Source organism: Phocoena phocoena, chromosome 4, assembly GCF_963924675.1.
Source record: "Phocoena phocoena chromosome 4, mPhoPho1.1, whole genome shotgun sequence".
NCBI lineage: Eukaryota > Metazoa > Chordata > Mammalia > Artiodactyla > Phocoenidae > Phocoena > Phocoena phocoena.
Window position 1 is genome coordinate 37,089,491 of NC_089222.1, and position 20,405 is coordinate 37,109,895.

Sequence of the window (20,405 nt, forward strand, 5' to 3'; positions counted from 1 at the left end):
GGTAATAGAAACATACATATCAATAATTACCTGAAATGTGAATGGATTAAATGCTCCAACCAAAAGACACAGGCTCGTTGAATGGATACAAAAGCAAGACCCATATATATGCTGTCTACGAGAGACCCACTTCAGACCTAGGGACACACACAGACTGAAAATGAGGGGATGGAAAAAGATATTACACGAAAATGGAAATCAAAAGGAAGCTGGAGTAGCAATACTCATAACAGATAAAATAGACTTGAAAATAAAAAATGCTGCAAGAGACAGGAAGGACACCACATAATGATCAAGGGATCAGTCCAAGAAGAAGATATAACAATTATAAATATATATGCACCCAACATAGGAGCACCTCAATACATAATGCAAATGCTAACAGCTATAAAAGAGGAAATCGACAGTAACAGAATAATAGTGGGGGACTTTAACACCTCACCTACACCAATGGACAGACCATCCAGACAGAAAATTAATAAGGAAACACAAGCTTTAAATGACACAAGAGACCAGATAGATTTAATTGATATTTATAGCACATTCCATCTGAAAACAGCAGATTACACTTTCTTCTCAAGTGCACATGGAACATTCTTCAGGATATATCACATCTTGGGTCATAAATCAAGCCTCAGTAAATTTAAGAAGACTGAAATCACACCAAGCATCCTTTTTGATGACAACACTATGAGATTAGAAATCAATTACAAGGAAAAAAAATAAAAAGGAAAAAACACAAATACATGGAGGATAAACAATACATTACTAAATAACCAAGAGATCACTGAAGAAATCAGAGGAAATCAAAAAGTACCTAGAGACAAATTACAATGAGAACATGACGATCTAAAACCTATGGGATGCAGAAAAAGCAGTGCTAAGAGGGAAGTTTATAGCAATACATTCCTACCTCAAGAAACAAGAAAAATCTCAAATAAACAATCTAAACTTACACCTAAAGAAACCAGAGAAAGAACAAAACCGAAAGTTAGTAGAAGAAATCATAAATATCATCACAGAAATAAATGAAATAGAAAAAAGAAAAACATTGCAAAGATCAATAAAACTAAAAGCTGGTTCTTTCAGAAGATAAACAAAATTGATAAACCTTTAGCCAGACTCATCAAAAAAATGAGGGAGAGGACTCAAATCAATAAAATTAGAAATGAAAAGGAGAAGTTACAGTGGACACCGGAGAAACACAAAGCATCATAAGAGACTACTACAAGCAGCCCTATGCCAATAAAATGGACAACCTGGAAGAAATGCACAAATTCTTAGAAAGGTATATAACCTTCCAAGACTGAACCAGGAAGAAATAGAAAATATGAACAATCCAGTCACAAGTAATGAAACTGGAACTGTGATTAAAAATCTTCCAACAAGGCTTCCCTGGTGGCGCAGTGGTTGAGAGTCACCTACTGATGCTGGGGCCACAGGTTTGTGCTCCGGTCCGGGAAGATCCCACATGCCACGGAGTGGCTGGGCCTGTGAGCCATGGCCGCTGAGCCAGTGTATCCAGAGCCTATGCTCCACAACGGGAGAGGCCACAACACTGAGAGGCCCACATACCGCAAAAAAACAAAACAAAAAAATCTTCCAACAAACAAAGGCCCAGGACCAGATGGCTTCACAGGGGAATTCTATCAAACATTTAGAGAAGAGCTAACACCCATCCTTCTCAAACTCTTACCAAAAATTGCAGAGGAAGGAACACTCCCAAACTCATTCTATGAGGCCACCATCACCAAAACTAGACAAAGATACCAAAACCAGACAAAGATACCACAAATAAAGAAAATTATAAACCAATATCACTGATGAATAGATGCAAAAATCTTCAACAAAATACTAGCAAACAGAGCCCAACAACATGTTAAAAGGATCATATACCATGATCAAGTGGGATTTATCCCAGCAATGCAAGGATTCTTCAGTATATGCAAATCAACCAATGCGATACACTATATTAATAAGTTGAAGAATAAAAACCATATGATTGGGCTTCCCTGGTGGCGCGGTGGTTGGGGGTCCGCCTGCCGGTGCGGGGGGCGTGGGTTCGTGCCCCGGTCTGGGGGGATCCCGCGTGCCGCGGAGCGGCTGGGCCCGCGGGCCGTGGCCGCTGGGCCTGCGCGTCCGGAGCCTGTGCTCCGCGGCGGGGGGGGCCGCAGCGGTGAGAGGCCCACGTACCACAAAAAAAAAAAAAAAAAAAAAAAAAAAAAAAAAAAAAAAAAAACCATATGATCATCTCAATAGACACAGGAAAATCTTCTGACAATATTCAACACCGATTTCTGATAAAAACCCTCCAGAAAGTGGGCAGAGAGGGAACCTACCTCAACATAATAAAGGCCATATACGACAAATCCACAGCAAACACCAATCTCAATGGTGAAAAAATGAAAGCATTTCCTCTAAGATCAGGAACAAGACAAGGATATCCACTCTTACCACTTTTATTCAACATAGTTTTGGAAGTCCTAGCCACAGCAGTCAGAGAAGAAAAAGAAATAAAAGGAATCCAAATTGGAAAAGAAGAAGTAAAATTGTCACTGTTTGCAGATGACATGATACTATACATAGAAAATCCTGAAGATGCCAGCAGAAAACTACTAGAGCTAATCAATGAATTTGGTAAGTTGCAGGATACAAAATCAATGCACAGAAGTCTCTTGCATTCCTATACACTAACAACGAAAGATCAGAAAGAGAAATTAAGGAAACAATCCCATTTACCACTGCAACAAAAAGAATAAAATACCTAGGAATAAACCTACCTAAGGAGGTAAAAGACCTATATGCAGAAAACTATAAGACACTGATGAAAGAAATTAAAGATGACACAAATAGATGGAGAGATATACCACGTTCTTGGATTGGAAGAATCAATATTGTGAAAATGACTATACTACCCAAAGCAATCTACAGATTCAATGCAATCCCTGTCAAATTACTAATGGCATTTTTTACAGAACTGGAAGAAAAAATCTTAAAATTTGTATGAAGATACAAAGGACCCCAAATAGCCAAAGCAATCCTGTGGGAAAAAAACGGAGCTGGAGGAATGAGACTCCCTGACTTCAGACTATGCTACAATATGGTACAAAGCTACAGTAATCAAGACAATATGGTACTGGCACAAAAACAGAAATATATATCAGTGGAACAGGATAGAAAGCCCAGAGATAAACCCACACACATATGGACAACTAATCTATGACAAAGGAGGCAAGGATATACAATGGAGAAAAGACAGTCTCTTCAATAAGTGGTGCTGGGAAAACTGGACAGCTACATGTACAAGTATGAAATTATAACACACCCTAACACCATATACAAAAATAAACTCAAAATGGATTAAAGACCTAAATGTAAGACCGGACACTATAAAACTTTTACAGTAAAACATAGGAAGAACACTCTTTGACATAAATCACAGCAACATTTTTTTGATCCACCTCCTAGAGAAATGGAAATAAAAACAAAAATAAACAAATGGGACTGAGTGAAAGTTAAAAGCTTTTGCACAGCAAAGGAAACTATAAACAAGATGAAAAGACAATCCTCAGAATGGGAGAAAACATTTGCAAACTAATCAATGGACAAAGGATTAATCTCCAAAATATATAAACAGCTCATGCAGTTCAATATTAAAAAAACAAACAATCCAATCCAAAAATGGGCAGAAGACCTAAATAGACATTTCTCCAAAGACATATAGATGGCCAAGAGGCACATGAAAAGCTGCTCAACATCACTAATTATTAGAGAAATGCAAATCAAAACTACAATGAGGTATCACCTCACACCAGTCAGAATGGGCATCATCGGGCTTCCCTGGTGGCGCAGTGGTTAAGAATCCACCTGCCAATGCAGAGGACACGGGTTTGAGCCCTGGTCCGGGAAGACCCCACATGCCGTGGAGTAACTAAGCCCGTGCACCACAACTACTGAGCCTGTGCTCTAGAGCCCACAAGCCACAACTCCTGAAGCCCACGAGCCACAACTACTGAAGCCCACGCACCTAGAGCCCGTGCTCTGCAACAAGAGAAGCCACTGCAATGAGAAGCCCGCGCATCGCAACGAAGAGTAGCCCCTGCTCCCTGCAACTAGAGAAAGCCTGCATGCAGCAACGAAGACCCAACGCAGCCAAAAATAATAAATAAATAAAAATTAAATAAATTAATTTAAAACAATAGAATTGGCATCATCAGAAAATCTACAAACAACAAGTGTGGAGTGAGTGTGGAGAAAAGGGAACCCTCTTGCACTGTTGGTGAAAATGTAAATTGATACAGACACTGTGGAGAACAGTATGGAGGTTCCTTAAAAAACTAAAAATAGAACTACCATACGACCCAGCAATCCCACTACTGGGCATATACCCTGAGAAAACCATAATTCAAAAAGAGTCATGTACCAAAATGTTCATTGCAGCACTATTTACAATAGCCAGGTCATGGAAGCAACTTAAATGCCCATCGACAGACGGATGGATAAAGAAGATGTGGTACATATGTACGATGGAATGTTACTCAGCCATAAAAAGGAATGAAACTGGGTCATTTGTCGAGATGTGGATGGACCTAGAGACTGTCATACAGAGTGAAGTAAGTCAGAAAGAGAAAAACAAATATCATATATTAATGCATATATGTGGAACCTAGAAAAATTGTACAGATGAAAAGGCAGAAATAGAGACACAGATGTAGAAAAAATGTATGGACACCAAGGGGGGAAAGTGGGGGTGGGAGTGGGGTGGTGGGATGAATTGGGAGATTGGGATTGACATGTAAACACTGATGTGTATAAAATAGACAGTAAGAACTTGCTGTATTAAAAAAAAAGTTTTAATAAAAAAGATCAGTCAATCAATAAATAAATATACTAATGAATAATGATAGAGGAAGCTAACTTGGGAGCCAGTATTTTATATTTCAATGATATTCTCAAAAATTCCATCATCTCTTAGGTTCAATACCTATGCTTTAGTGAAATCTAATTCAAACTGTCTATTTAATAGCATTTAACTTATTGCAGGGGGAAAAAAAGCTCTGTTATGCAACCATTTTTTGCATGTTTGAAAGAGCACAGAATGCTTTTTTTCCCCTAAAACTAGCTGCATAATGGCTAACACATTCTTTGAGTAAATTTTATAACCTTTACTCCATGCAGAGGCCTACATTACCAGACACCACCCAAAAATAGCATAAATAAATGAAACCATGCTACCTGCGAGGAAGTCAACTGACCAAGTCTGGCTTTAAGCAGCTCATTAATTTGTCTGCTATAAGCTAGAGAGGCTTATCACGTGCAGTCTAAAAGATAAATAATTTCTCACAAAATAGAACCAAATTGATAAAAATTGTATGTGCCATTGGAAGACTGAATTCACATTGCAATTATTTGGTTTACGAGGTCATTTGTTCAGAGATGTTGGGGACTTGCACTAGACTCAGGTAGTCTACCAGGAGACAATGAGATCTAAAAAAATTCAAGCAAACAAACAAAAAAAACCCCCGGCCTCCTGGGATGGAGCTAATTGCCGATGAGAACATGTTACTAGCTCAAAATACAAAGCAGAATGTGTTAACAAAAATCATCATATTTGAAAAGTATTCATTAAATTGATGAAAATATCAGTAGGCATTCTAGGAAGCCCAAAATTTCCTGGGCACCATGTAAGAATCAATGGGAGCTAATCCGAAATTCAAGTATTAAGGATTAACTCAGTGAAATACATTAAAACCTCATAACAATGAGAATTGAAATGTAAGTCAATCTGCTCTCATCCTTCCTCCATCCCTGCTTTCATTTAATTAATTTCCCAATAGCAAAATCTTGCATTTTACACAATTGACTTTTTCGGACCTCACTTTGAAAGTTACATTGGGATTTTACTGCATGAATGAAGGTTTAACATAGTTTAGTTTAGCTCTTTATTGTTCTTTTTCCCCTTGTTTTGCTTTCTATTTGACATGGCTGATAAGATGAAATAGAAACATTTTCTCCCTGTTTCCCATGGAGTTTACTTGAAAGTCTTGTTTGCTATCAATATCTGAGCCACTCACTGTCTCTTAATACTAGTGATTGTTTTTTCTATACAGAGCAATTTGTGCTAAAAGAAGAACTTGAGGAAAACTTGATTACGTTTATATAATGTAGTCAATGTTATACAGTTTATAAAAAGTTTTTACATCCATAATCTTAAACAGTTCTTGTAAACTTAGTATCTTTATCCCCATCCTGTAGGTAGGAAAACTGACACTGAGAACGGTTATCACAACCGAAGTCATAAAATCATTAAAAGGCAGCACCAAAGTTCAAATTTCAACCTTCTCAATTCAACTCCAAAGCTTTTTCTTTTACCTTGTATCTACTGTCTGGGTGTTTTCTTTATTTCTACTAAGAAATTGAAATATTTACTTTTAAAAGTGATTTTTTTTCAGTATAGCTGAAACTCCTGGATCTTAACTTTTGAAATATTTGCAACTTTCAAATCACTTGTCATAATTTGACCTCTTTGATGATTCCAGATTGGAATGACTCCCAAAACACACGAAACACAAAATCATAATATAATTTGCAAAGAATTTTAAGGTTCCTAAACTCTTTTCCATTTATTTTTACCGAAGTAACATATCCATAATTAAGTCAGTCAAAACAGAGACGCTTATGACTAAAAGCAGAATTCCCCCTTTATACACAGAGCCACTGTCCAGAGGTAATAATGCCAACATCTCTAGATATTTCTTGTGGAATGAGTCTTTATACTCCTAATTATTATGTTAATGATGTTATTTTATATTTCATACACTTTAAATATTATCTCTTAACTTTTTATTGTTTTTAAATAAAGACAACTCTTCTGGGCCAGCAAAACTAACTTTCGCCCTCTATCAATCCTCCCAATACAGTTATATCTTAACTTTTATTAAACTACAATTCAGTGTGTAAATCGTCCCGAATACGCAAATGTTAACATTAGGTCTATTGTATAATCTGATTGTGTTTCTATTCTTACAGAATTTTCTTCTGATTTAACTGCTGGAATTCCCATCCATTCATTTAATTTGTAATGTCCCTATCACAGATTCTTCCTAATGACTCTAATGGTCTCTTGGTATAATTTTCCACATCAAAGGCAAGAGGGAATCCATGAATTCCATTTTTTCCACTATAAAAATCCTCCTTTTTCCAGGCTGGTTAAGTTCTAAAATTTCACTCAGTTTTTTGTCCCAATTTCATTCTGTCACTCTTATCAAAGAGCACTTGAGAGGTAAATTATTTATTTCTTGCACATATTTTTGTGTGTGTTTTTTATTCTGTGCCCACATTTGGTTGACAAACTGACCAGGTAGAAAGTTCTAGGTCGGAAATCATTGCTTCATGCTTTTTGGCTTCCAGAGTTGCTGTTGAGAAGTCTGATGCCATTCTGATTCCAATCCTTTTTACAGGACCTGTCTTTGTTCATTAATTTGATAAGGCTTCCCCCCCCCCCTTTCTGCAAGTCTTTAGGGTTTCATTTTATCCCTGGCATTGCAAAATTTCACTTTGATTTGTCTCTGCGTGGATCTTTTCTACCTTCACTGTGTTTGGCACTCAGTGGACCCTACCAATTTAGACATTCCTCCCTTTGGGCTCTAATCATTTTTTGTATTACTTATTTGATAATATCCTCCCTTCTATTTTTTCTTATCTTTTTCCGTAACTCCTGTTATTCAGATAGCGGACCTTCAGGATCGATCTACTAATGTCCTTATGTTTTTTCCATTTCCTTCCTGTTTGTTCTCCTTTGGGGACAATTTTCTCAACTTTATCTTCTAAGCCAACTAATGAATTTAGTTCTCTGCTCTCTTCTTCCTCTGAATCTTCTTTTCTCATAGCATCTTTCTCTTGCTTCATGGCTGAAATTTTTTAAATCGCTCTGCTGTATTAATGTCAGTTTTTAAAGTTTCCTTATCCCTGCATTGCCTCTATTTCCTCCAAGTTTCTTGATTCTATTTGTTTGCCTTTGTCTCTTTTTTATAGCAAAGAATTTCCTCAAACGTGGTAAGCCTTGGTTATTTAAAACCCATTTTTTAAATTGACTATTTAAAAACCTATTTCAAACTAAGGCAAGAAAAAATTGGCTGGAAGCTCTGTATCCATGAGCAGAGCTTACTGACTAGTGGGCTTCACTGTAGAATTCTCTGGCTGGACTCAGGAAATTTCTGATGTAAATATCTTTAGGGGTTTTTCTTCCTTTGGGTTGGTGTGTTAGTTTCCTAGGGCTGCTATAATAAAGTACCACAAACTCAGGGCTGAAAACAACAGAAACTTATTCTCTCTCAGTCCTGGAGGACAGAAGTCCAAAATCAAGCTGTTAAAAGGGATGATTCCCTCTGGAGACTTGGACGGAGAATCTATTCCATACCTCTCCCCTTGCTTCTGATGGCTGCTGGCAAATCTTGGCATTCCTTGGCTTGGAGCTTCATAACTACAATCTCTGCTTCCATTTTCACACAGCCACCTTCCCTCTGTGTGTCTATGTCCTCTTTTCTGTTGCTTATAAGAACACTATCATTGGATTTAGGGTCCACACAAAATGTAGGATAATTTCATCTTAACATCCTTAAGTACATCTACAAAGACCTTACTTCCAAATAAGGTCACATTTACGGATACTGGGAGTTAGGACTTGGACATATCTTTTCAGGCTACTATTCAGCCCACTATAGTCTGTAATATGCCTCCAAGGAAAATTTTCCAATGTCCTACTTGTAAGGGATAAACCTGGGATCTGAACCTTGGGAGAGGGTTATGGCTCTCACACTTCAATGCATAAATGTTCACTTAATCTTTGTATTCATATCTATTTTTGTGAAACAAACCTCCCAAAACTTAGAAACTTAAAACCACCAGCACTTATCAATACTTGTTCACAATTGTGTAGGATGGTAAATGGGACTGAGTCCAGCCACATGGTTATTGTGTTTTCACCTAGGGGTTACTCATGTGACTGCAGGCATCTAGTCAGGTGACTACAGTCAGATGGTCCAAAATGGCCTCACCAACATGACTGTGGCTGATGCTGGCTGTTGGCTGGGCCTCTTCACGTCATCTCTCCTCCTCAGAGAAACTACCTGGCTTCCTCACATGATAAGTCTCACAGCCCCAACAGGGCAAGAGTGGAACTGCCAAGGCTCCCTGAAGCCTACGTTCCTTGTACATCTAGTCTGCTACAATCCATTAGTCAAACCAGGTCACAAAGCCAGCCCAGATTCAAGGGACAGAAAAACAGACTCAACTTCTTGATGGGAGGAGAGGCAATGTCACGCTGCAAAGCCACACACATACAGGGATGTGGGAGCTACTGTAGCCATCTTTATAAACCATCTGCCACGCTCCCCATGTTTCAGTGCCCACACTCAGGTGTGCCTGGTATGCCTCAGTCCAGATTCTTCTGGTCCATCCCCCTCCAGCTCTTATTTTCAGTTTTATGCCAGGGTGGAGAAGGGACAGTTGTCCTGCTGCAAGAGGTAGGGGAGAGAATCTGGAGCCCTAACTACATATGGATCAGACTTCCAACCAGTGCTTGTGTTTTCAACCCCTGCTCTTCTGTTTTCAGAGTATCGTGTAAATTTCATTTTTGATCTTTCTTGGGTTCTTCTGGGCAAATGAACATGCTTCGTGGTTTCCTGCTCCATGGGCTTGAGTTTCAGTGCTTTGGGGTCTCCTTTGGATCAGACAAGTTTTAAGATTTTGTTGTTTCTGTTTCCTCTCACATTCTCTTTGTCCTTGTGGATTTACAGTGGGGGAGAGGTCTTTTTACTGTATTTTTGGGTAATTTCAGCAGGGAGTAAAGAAACATCTCTAAATGAATGGTCATTCAGTTTCCAGCTGAATAAGACAACCATGATAGTTATTTATCTCCCCAAAATGGCTATTCTCACTCATCCAAAAATTAATCCACAAATTTCAAAGCATTTAAGTACATGACTATTTCACAGAAAAATGTCATTTGGGAACTATATTCAAGGGAGAAAAAATATTACATGACATAATTACTCTGAACAGTCTCTCACTGCTTTAACTGTGAATAATTAAGAAAAATGAAACAAATTCAGGAAAGCCTCTTAAAGAACTGCTTTTATGATGAGGAGAATGCTTTAAAAAAAAAAAAAAGATAAAGGTACACCAGCACCACAAAGGGGTAGTTATAGCAAAGAAGAATTTATAATTATTTCTCACATGAGAGGTAAGATTAGAATGACCACGACTCTCACCAAACCAGTCTGGATTCAGTAAAGGGTAGTGAAGGGAGAGGGGACAAATGACACCTATAATTAGATCAGAAGAATCAAGGGAATATTTCAGCAGAAAGAATAAAAAAGCAAAATGAGCAACTGTTAGAACCACCACAAAGGGATAATGTATAGGTCTATGTCATAAAGTTCAGCAAGAAGAGGGCGCTCTAGCATGGGATCAGAAAAGTTCTGAAAACTCCCCTGGAATTAACCATCCACATGCATATTTCAGATAAAAACACTACATAAATAGAAACCTGCTTTTGACTTATCTATGGAAGTAGCTTTTGCTCTTGGTTAACAGCTAGAAGGGTTTGAAAACTATAAGGGCTCTTCAATATTCCTGCCTTCTCTTCCTCACTCTTCAATCCATGAGAAACAAAAAGATAAAAAGAAGGTAGAGGCTTTCTAAGAAAGATTGTCAAGGAGAGTGGGGGGAATGAAATCAATTTCTCACTCCTGAACCAAAACTCTGAAAAGAATTGAACTCAAAACACATTCAGCGCCAGTGCCAAAAAATGGATAGGAACTCTGGAAGAGATGAAGGTTGCTTTTTGGCAAACAGGGGAAAAAAATGAAACAAAGAGCCTCAACCAACCCACGTACTCTGGAATCACAGACTAGTGGACATCTGTGATCTTGATCTGTGGATGCAGGGAAGCAACGGAAGAGAAACCTCAGCCAACTGGCTTCTTCCTTAACTGGCACTTCTTCACAGATATAAAAGACAGTAAGAATTTACCTTAGCACATCATATTTTAAAGATGAAAGTCCTAATCAAACAGCAGTTGGACCTGTCAAAGGCATAAATTCATTTTGCAAAGAGCTTCAGGGGAATAAAAATCTGACTCACGGGCCAATATTTGAACTCCCATAATCCCAGACAGCATATGTGGCCGGCAGTGATATTTCATTTCACAACTCAGTAAATCTGTAAAATCTGAATACTCTGATGTCTACACCAATCTTACACCATCAGAAACGAATGAATTACTGCCAGATGGATCATCAAATTGCCTCAGATTCGTTCCACTGTGAAAATCCCATTTTGAAACTTCAAAACCCCACAAAACTCTTGACTAATGACTCTCCTGCTGCACTTTTAGATCATGTCCAATTTTTCACTGTTTTAAAGAACGCTGAAATGCACAACTTTATAACTTTTTTTTCTATACACAATTATTTCCTTAGGATGAACTACTAGATATAAAATGGATTGGTAAAAATTTTATATATTATATACAATTTAATGATAAAACTGCCCATAGAAAGATTGTACCATTCCACAGCTTCACCAGAAATATAAGAAATGGACACCATGTTTGGTAGTATATTTTTTTAACCTTTACTAATTTGATGGGTGATAAATGGTCTCTTAACACTGTAAAACAACTATACTCCAATAAAAAAAATTTTTTTAATGGAAGTAATGCAGAAGCATATTAAAATAAAAAGTAAAATTCAAAAAGTCTTGGTTTTATTTCACATTTTAAAATTACTAGTGAAGGATGAACATTTTTAATAGATCATTGACATTGTGCAATTTTTTTTATATGTTTCGAATGTTTTACACGTTCTTCTGTTGGGTAGTCATCTTTTCCCTCAATTGTCTGTGGAAGTACTTTCCGTATTAAGGAAATTCACTATTTCTCTCTTTTGTATGTTATAAATATTTTCCAAGTTTGCACTTGACATTCATTATATGATGTTTGATATATTGGACCACATACAAAGTTTCAGGACATTAATATTTTCCTTTATGGTTTATGCCTCTTGATATATGATAATTTTAAAAAATTTCTTTCATGTTATACCCATACGTAGCTTCAAGCTAGTTTAGAAAATTAAACTGGAAACGCGTAATCATTTGCCAGGAGCAGATGTCACAGAACACTGGCTTCTGTTTTCCCCAACTAAAATTTACTGGTTGAATGTCAATATAACAAAAGGAGGGAAGAAACATATGCCCCTTAGCAAATGACATCCACTATTGCTATTCAAATGGATTGGGTAAATTCCACTAGCACAAATGAATTTGAAGTCGCTTTCTTTGAACATTTTAATTTCTCACACTGCTGTGCTTCTGAATATCTCTGTCAAAGGGCTTTCACATTCATCATCCCAATCAATTTTCAATCTGACATTGTGAGATAAGAAAGGTAGGTATCCGCTCCCCTTTGTACAGATCAGGAAACCAAGGCTCAGAAACAATACTGATTGGCCTGCCCAAGATTCTCCAACTGATAAAGCTTGCAGGATATGAAATGCAGATTTTCTGTACTCCTGGTCTAAGGTTCTTTCCACTATACTGTGAAGAGTTCTTCTGATGACAATGCAGGAGTAGTTATAATTGCAGGAAACAGGGAATAATGATTTAGAAAGGGCATGTTCTCTGGGGAAGATAATTCTTCTATTACCCCATTCCCATTTTCTGCCTGCCTTAACAGCTAACTTTGTTAGTGGAGAATCTCTGCCTTTGCCAAATTATCAAACTAAAATAACTGATTTTGATAAAACATTTTGCTAACACTATCTGGCTTAATCCTTAAAGCAACAACAACATGTATAAAATCTGGATCTGTAATTCCTAAAATGTATGTGATTGTGGTAATGGGATAAAGTAAAATATTACCAGGTCTAGTGTCTTTTCTCTGACACCACCAACTCTGACTCTCCGACACTAGCTGGGTATCCAGCAATGCAATTCAGTCATGACGCTTACCATCTGGAGTCAGCATTAGACCCTGCAGGGCTCAGTCCCACAGGCTAACCCTGCTTCAGATGCCGCAGGTGAGGTCTCAGGCTACCCCCACTTCTGCCTGGCCTACTACAAATTTCGGAGTTCTGGATATTACTTAAAACAGTAAAAATAGATTTTAATCAGTAACTATTGCAAAACGGAAAAAGAGAGCTCAGTATAGAACTGGCTTATTTGCTAATACAAGTGGGGATTTATAGCCCAGGAACAAGGTAGGGGTCAGTGGAGGCATAAGAGGGGATTCTGGCTAACCCAACCTAACAGGATTCTTCCTGAAATGCAGGCCAGGCTGATCAAATATCACCCAGGGAATAGTTATAGGAGAGGAATTTTATCAGATATTGAGGGCGATTAGGTATCGAGGATGGAGATTCTGGTTAAACTGACTTAGGATTCTTGCTACAGCTGGACTCTTAAGGACAAGGCCAAAGGATGGAACCTTCGAAAAACTGGCTCAAAAGAGCCTACTTAGAGTTTGTTTCATTGAGGAGAAAGTCTTTGTCAATTCCCACAACTCAGTTTCCAAGATTCGCTAGAATGACTCACAGAATTCAGAAAAGTGCTTTACTTACTATTACTCGTTGATTATAAAGTATACAGCTCAGCCAAAATGGAAGAGATGCACAGGGCAAGGTATGAAGGAAGATATTTACCAATGAATTACTATACTGCTAGTTAAGAATTATGTCATAGTTAATAAATGTCTAGCTATGTTATTACTATAAAGAAAACATTACCATGGTATCTGAAAGGAAACACATGAGTTAATTGTCACTACTCTGTGGAAAAATATGCATATTTAAGGTTAAAAATTGTATAAGTGTTCAATTTGTCACACCCTCTTTAAAGATGCTGGAAACACATTTTAAATAACTCATAGATAAGATTTTTGTGGAACTGTGATATTTACCCCTCTATTCTAAATTTAAAGTATACCTACACCCAACCTCAAGAAAAACTCATGTATCTTTCACAAGTATTTTTAAGTAAACATTCAGTTAAACAGTCTAATGATACCTTTTGCTCCACCTTCAAAAACTGAGCCAGTTCTTCCACAGTTAGGTGATCTTTCTTGTCACTGTAGCTCAAAAGCAACAAATAAAGGTCCCGTCTCAATGACATCATTTTGTAAAAAACACAGAACTCTTCAAATGTCAAAGTTCCCTGATTCTCATCTGTATCAGCTTCCTGAAAGAGACACAGAAAATAACAAGGCAGTGTGAGAGTTTGAAATAGGAAATTCAGTAGCCGGAAATAATATTTACTCTAAAAAAGGCTAATACACATTTCACAAATGGTAAATAAGTTCTTTTCAAGCACACATGGATCAATTTAAAAACTGACTACATATTAGGCCACAAAAAAGTTTCAAATTATAAAGAATCAACCTTATAAAAACTAACTTCTCTGATCACAGTAAATTTATAAAGCAACAAACAAAGCTTAAAAAAAACTGTGTATGGAAAAAACACATTTCTAAATAGGAAATGAAACGTACAGAAGTAAACGCATGTACCACGTGTTACAACTTGTGTGATGCAGTAGTTAGAAGGAAACTTGAAGTTTTCAATGTATAAGCAATGTAGATTAAAATCAGAGAAGCTAATAATTCAACTCCAAAAGCTAGAAAAAAGTTAAGCTAAAGAAAATAGAAGGAAATAAGTTATAAGCAAAAGCAGAAAGCAATGAAATAGAAAACAAGCAGATATAACATCAAAGGTGAGCAATTAAACCCAAAGCTGGTCTTTTGACAAAACTAATAAAAGAAATTTTGGATAAGACTAATCAAGAACAAAAGAGAGAAAATACATTTAATACATGATGAAAATTCTAGTCTCTCATCAGCTTCTGAACTGTGATTCAATCAAATGTAATTTTTACCTATAATAGAATCTCTCTTAATTCTGCATAGGTAGCTTATTGCTCTTACAGCCATCAGCATCACTGGTACCTTTTCCTCCATAAAAGCCTGAAAAATCCATCTGGACTGATCACTAGTTGAAATTATTTGTTCCTAGTAATTATTGAGGAAGGATCTTTCGTCACGTACCTGCCTTCGGATTGGCTGAATTTGTCATAAAACCATAAAACTGTTGGGGATATATAATGAAAAACCAATCCATTTACATGGTCTCCTTTATTTTAAGTGAACACAGTTGTAGCTGAGCAAAAACTGACAGGGACTGAATGGCATTTTGAAATTCATAGATGTTGTGACATATAGTCAGCTGGTATGTGTTTTTAAATACAGTTTTGAAAGTCAAAATGTGTATAAAAATATACTTTTTTAAACTTTGCTAACTTTGGGTCAATTATGAGCAAACACTTAGACCAATATTTAAATCATACACTGTTTCTCTGTGATGCTGTTGCTTTCTGTCATTTTAAAGGCAGAGACAGATTGGTCTACAGAATACCAACATTTTTGGTGTTTGAGGCTCTTGGTCGTAGAGTCTTTGCATCCAAAGAAAGTAGGTCTAATGTTCATATTTCTGCCATAACTTTGTTTCAAAATATCTAGACCTGGATAGAGAGATGATACATTTTTCAAAACTTCCTTGGAAATGCCTAAACCATTAAGAACAGTAAAACTCTAAGGTTTAAGCAATAGCATCAAAGACTTCAAAAGAAGCTATCCATACCTTAAAAGACTATTTTTTTAAAAAACCAGCTGAATCTTGCACTGCAACAAAAAGGCAAAGAAAATTCCAGGAAGGCTTTAATGTCTTTACCAGCAATTCAGTAAAAAAAAAAAAAAAAAAATTCCTTAAAATAATACTAAGATCGTTGTTTCCATCACTCCACCCTGAGCACTCACAGAACTCTGCTACGTGCAAGACCTATGATAGAAATATTCTACATACAATAGAAGCCCAGCTGCTTCTCTAGTCACTGCCGGCTTGAGAAGTCTTTCAGTCTTTAAATCCAAGGTCATAAAAAGAGACCTTACTGTTTTCTTAAAACTTCTCTAAAGCATTAACTTTGAACTTACAAGACTTTTGATAAATATTTCCCGGTTTACCCTCTAAAATACTCAGTGTATTAGAGATAAAATGTGTCTGAAGGAGGAAAAAATATAGAAGTAAAAATAGTTTAATATCTTATGTTACTTCTCTATCTTATTTCCAAAAAGTACCCCCCAAATCATTATTTTTGTAGGTATAGATTTTGCCCTCCTATTTAAGCGTGGCCTCTCTGATTTAATCAGAGCTATCTCTCCAGTACTATGAATACCTCCTATGGAAAGGAACGCATGGGGAGGTGGGACTCAAAATAGAACAAAAGTAAGGTGTCACAGGGAGTGCCAAGAACATGGCAAACCTTTCCATATAGCTTAAAAACAATTCGCTCTGTGACAACTCATTTCCCCTACAAAGTCCCTCATTCCATCTCTGGTTCCTTTTATAGACTATCTCATTCCTTCCTCTTCTTTCCATTCTCTTCAGTGCAGTGGGACCCAGTTCCCCCAGTGCAAACCATCTCCAGCTTCCAAGGACAAGACCACAGGACCTGTGACCGTAAGAGGTCACAGATCGAAGTCATCCTCCATCTTCCATTCATTGTTGCAACTCACCCCTCATGCTGTTTCTGCCCTTACCATCTCTGATAACACGAGGTTAGAAAACAAAGGAAGCACAAAACATTAAACATCATAAAATATAACACTTAATTTTACATATTAAAAATATCACCTACCTAGTCACTTAGAAAATCACTGCAAAACATGGATTATACATCTGACTTATCTCCAAATAAGAGCATTTCCTGAATTAGTAGTCTACTAATTACTAATAATCTAACATGTCTTTGCACCAACTTTAACTTAACAGAACTCACTTTTGCACCTTAGGTGGAAGACTGAGTACAATCCCAGCTGGGGGCCACAGAATAAGTTTGGGCCCATGGATTTTCCACCAGAACTTACCAACAGGGAAAGAGCATCTCATCTAACACCAACAAGCAGTTGGAGTGAACTTCCGGAGGGCTCCCTAAATGGTAGAAGTGATACAGCACTTCTAAGCCTTAAGGATTCTAAATCTTAAACTCCTCTGTAACAAAATAGAGGGCTCTTGAGGATTGCGACACGTGCTATTTTGTCATGTTACTTGGTCTTTATTCTGATCCTCACAACAGACCATGAGGTTGGTAAATGAGATCTTATCATCCTCTCCAAGTGACTTGATCCCATTTACCCCATTATTTAAGTATCAGGTTAAATGCTTAGAATTACTCTCTGAAAATGGCAACAACAACAACAAAGCACTTTAGGAAGTGAAACTGTGGATGCATGTTAAGTTTAGGAAGTTTTCCTTGATGAAATAAAATGCCTCTGTCTTCAAAGAAAAACAAAACAATACGGAGTAGTAATATTAGCTTCCAACAAGGCAAAATAGCCTTTTGAAATACCTCAGTATATCGATAACCTCCAACGTGTATTTTATATAAGGCCAATCCAATTGTGAAAATATACCTGAAACATTTGTCTGACTTTTCTTCGGGGCAGATTGACATTTAGTTTGTGCATCAATTGGTGTATCTCTTCAATGTTCAATAAGCCATCACCATTCTTATCAGCTTCCTCAAAGGTCTGCTTCACCCACTTGCAGAAAGGTCAAGAAAAACACTTGCATTTTCATCAAAATAAAATCTGCTTTCGCAGAATACTCACAAGAACATTTATCATTAACACCAAACTTGAGAAGAAATTCTTTTGAGGAGGACCTGCAATCCACAGGCTCTTAGTGAGCTACTAACAGTGACAACAAAAGGAACTAGGGGAAGGAGAGCACATATAGGTGCTTCCCTTCACTGGGAAATGGAGTCAAACCATATTATTCTGGGAGCTTCTTTAACATTTTATCCAAACTGTTAAAGCATCTCTATGATGTGATGAGACCCCATGTATACCAAATTTAGGCCTTATCTTCTCCATCTATGACCTTTCATCCAGTATTTTTTTTTTTTACCTTCACAATACCCCTACACAACATGATCTTTTCAATTCCCTTTTCTCAGTCCCCCTCTTACAGTTAGAAGCTTAGACCATCTCATTCAATCTCCTCATTGTTCAGATGAGGATATAAAACTAGAAGAGAGGGAGAAATTTGGTAAGAATTAGTAAAAGAACCAGGTCTCAACCACAGGTCTCCTTCAACTTGGTCTAGCACTGTTTTCTCCTGCACAGAAGGCCTGTCTCTACACTGCTCCTCTTCCTATGACTAGCTTTGACAATTCTTACCTAATATTCTCAACTTCTAAATCAAGGGTATTAATAGGAACTGCAAGCCTAATATGATAGAGGTTGCTTCAAAGCTCAGGTATGATACTAGGTGCCTGAGGATATGAGTTTAGATACAAAGGATTTACATCATGTGAACTGAGATTTTAAAAGGCCCCCAGGAAGATGAGTCTTGGGTCGCTTTACATAGTGAGGAAGAAGAATAACTGGTAACAAATGCATGAACTTAAAATTCTCAGTTAAGTTTTAGCAGAGGGCTTTTTTAAAATGTATGATTCACAGTTGTTAGGGGGTAGATAACAGAAGGTAGGAATGGTATGTACATTTAGAAAAACAAATTGAGCTTCAAAATTCAAAGGGTAATGAAGAAGAAAATAATGAAGATGATGGGAGAAAAACAGAATCAAAGTAAGGGAAAGACTTAGGTTTAAATCTAAGAAATGGGAGAATGGGAGTAGGTCAAAGGAAAGTGTCAAAGAATAACATTTGCTTATCAAACAGGTGACGTCAAACTGAAAAATTTTCATTTAAGACGAAATATTAACTAACCTCCCAGTAGTAACTCAGAACACTTATACTTCTTAGGTGATTCAAACTATGATTATAGGAGATTATACCTTAGAAAGTAAAAACTGGAAAATTAATCTTATTTCTCCTAAAGTTAAATAGAAGTGATTTTTCAATCGTAAATATCTGTTTCACATTTTGTTCCCTTTATAACATTTGAATATAACCAGCCCAGTTCTTTCAAATTCAATTGTTCCTCATGGAGTTCAGGAAGGACCTCATTATATATGATACCTGGGAATTAAAGAGTGACCCAGGACCAGGGGAAAAATAACTGAAGAATCAAAAGAGTGAAACATTTGGGCCAATTACTAGTAAGTACCTGAATCTCATTTTTTTTCTGTTTTCTGGGAATACAGCACCCATTGCATGAGCTCTATTTCTTTTGACTGTGAACACTGCTCTGTGCCCCACAAAATGTTTGGCCAGAGTTCAAAGAAATGAATAAATGAGTCCAAGGATGGCAGCATTTTCATCCTTTTATTTTATACTTCTTTATCAAAGCATCTCAAAGACTTCTCCAGAGAAGAAGCAGATACAAGCAGACACTAAGCATGAATATTCTGCAGAAACAAACCCTTTTGGGTGAGCCTGTGTCTGCAAGGCCTTCAGTGTCAACACACAAGCTGGCCTTGACAATTGGTTTAGGGGATCTGGGATTGGTAAGACAGAAACAGAGGCCAACTCAGACCAAGAAATATACACTACTTCTGATTCCATGCTGACCTGGCCCTGTGACAGTGGGTCACTTACATCACCTCTTGGGGCTTCCATTTCTTCATGTATAATGTCAGTGAGCACAACTAGATGACCCTGAAGCCCCTTCCAACTGTAAGATTCTATGAAAGGAAATACCATTCTCTCTCAGTAACAGCACACATGGTATAAGATATAATTGCAGGTAAAAGTATTCTGATACCTCAAAGTTGTTGTTCATAATTAAGACATGAGTGCCCAAGAAAACCCTGAATTAATGATTCATAGCCAATACATGATAAATTTAATAAAAGAAATAGCATTTCTGCAAAGAAAAACTAGGAGAGTAAAAACTGAATGAAAAGTTACGGCCTAGTATTGTCTAATCAAAAAACTTTAGAAGAGGGCTTCCCTGGTGGCGCAGTGGTTGAGAGTCCGCCTGCCGATGCAGGGGACGCGGGTTCGTTCCCCGGTCCGGGAAGATCCCACATGCCGTGGAGCGGCTGGGCCTGTGAGCCATGGCCGCTGAGCCTGCGCGTCCGGAGCCTGTGCTCCGCAATGGGAGAGGCCACAACAGTGAGAGGCCCGTGTACCGCAAAAAAAAAAAAAAAAAAACACTTCAGGAGAATGTAAAGCATTGAACGGTATTATTTAGTGCAGGGGTGGGCAAATTTTTTCTGAAGAGGGCCTGATAATAAATATTTTAGGTTTTACAGGCCATTTGGTCTCAACTGCAACTATTCTACTATGCCATCGTTACACAGAAGCTACCATAGACAATACATAAATTAATTGGCATAAAATTTCATGTCACAAAACTTTATACTTCTTTTGATTTTTTCAACCATTGAAA

At 37.4% G+C, this 20,405-nt stretch overlaps 1 protein-coding gene across 2 annotated transcripts in view; it reads right to left on the bottom strand.

Annotated features, from left to right (window-relative positions):
• PLCH1 (phospholipase C eta 1) overlaps positions 1 to 20,405 on the bottom strand; it is a 216,800-nt gene that overhangs the window by 82,634 nt on the left and 113,761 nt on the right. For both annotated transcript variants that reach the window (XM_065876179.1, XM_065876178.1), the window contains exons 4-5: positions 17,522 to 17,652; positions 14,068 to 14,238 (exon numbers count right to left, since the gene is read on the bottom strand). In XM_065876179.1, coding sequence (XP_065732251.1) covers positions 14,068 to 14,238; positions 17,522 to 17,652 — 302 coding nt within the window. The remainder of the gene's footprint in view (positions 1 to 14,067; positions 14,239 to 17,521; positions 17,653 to 20,405) is intronic.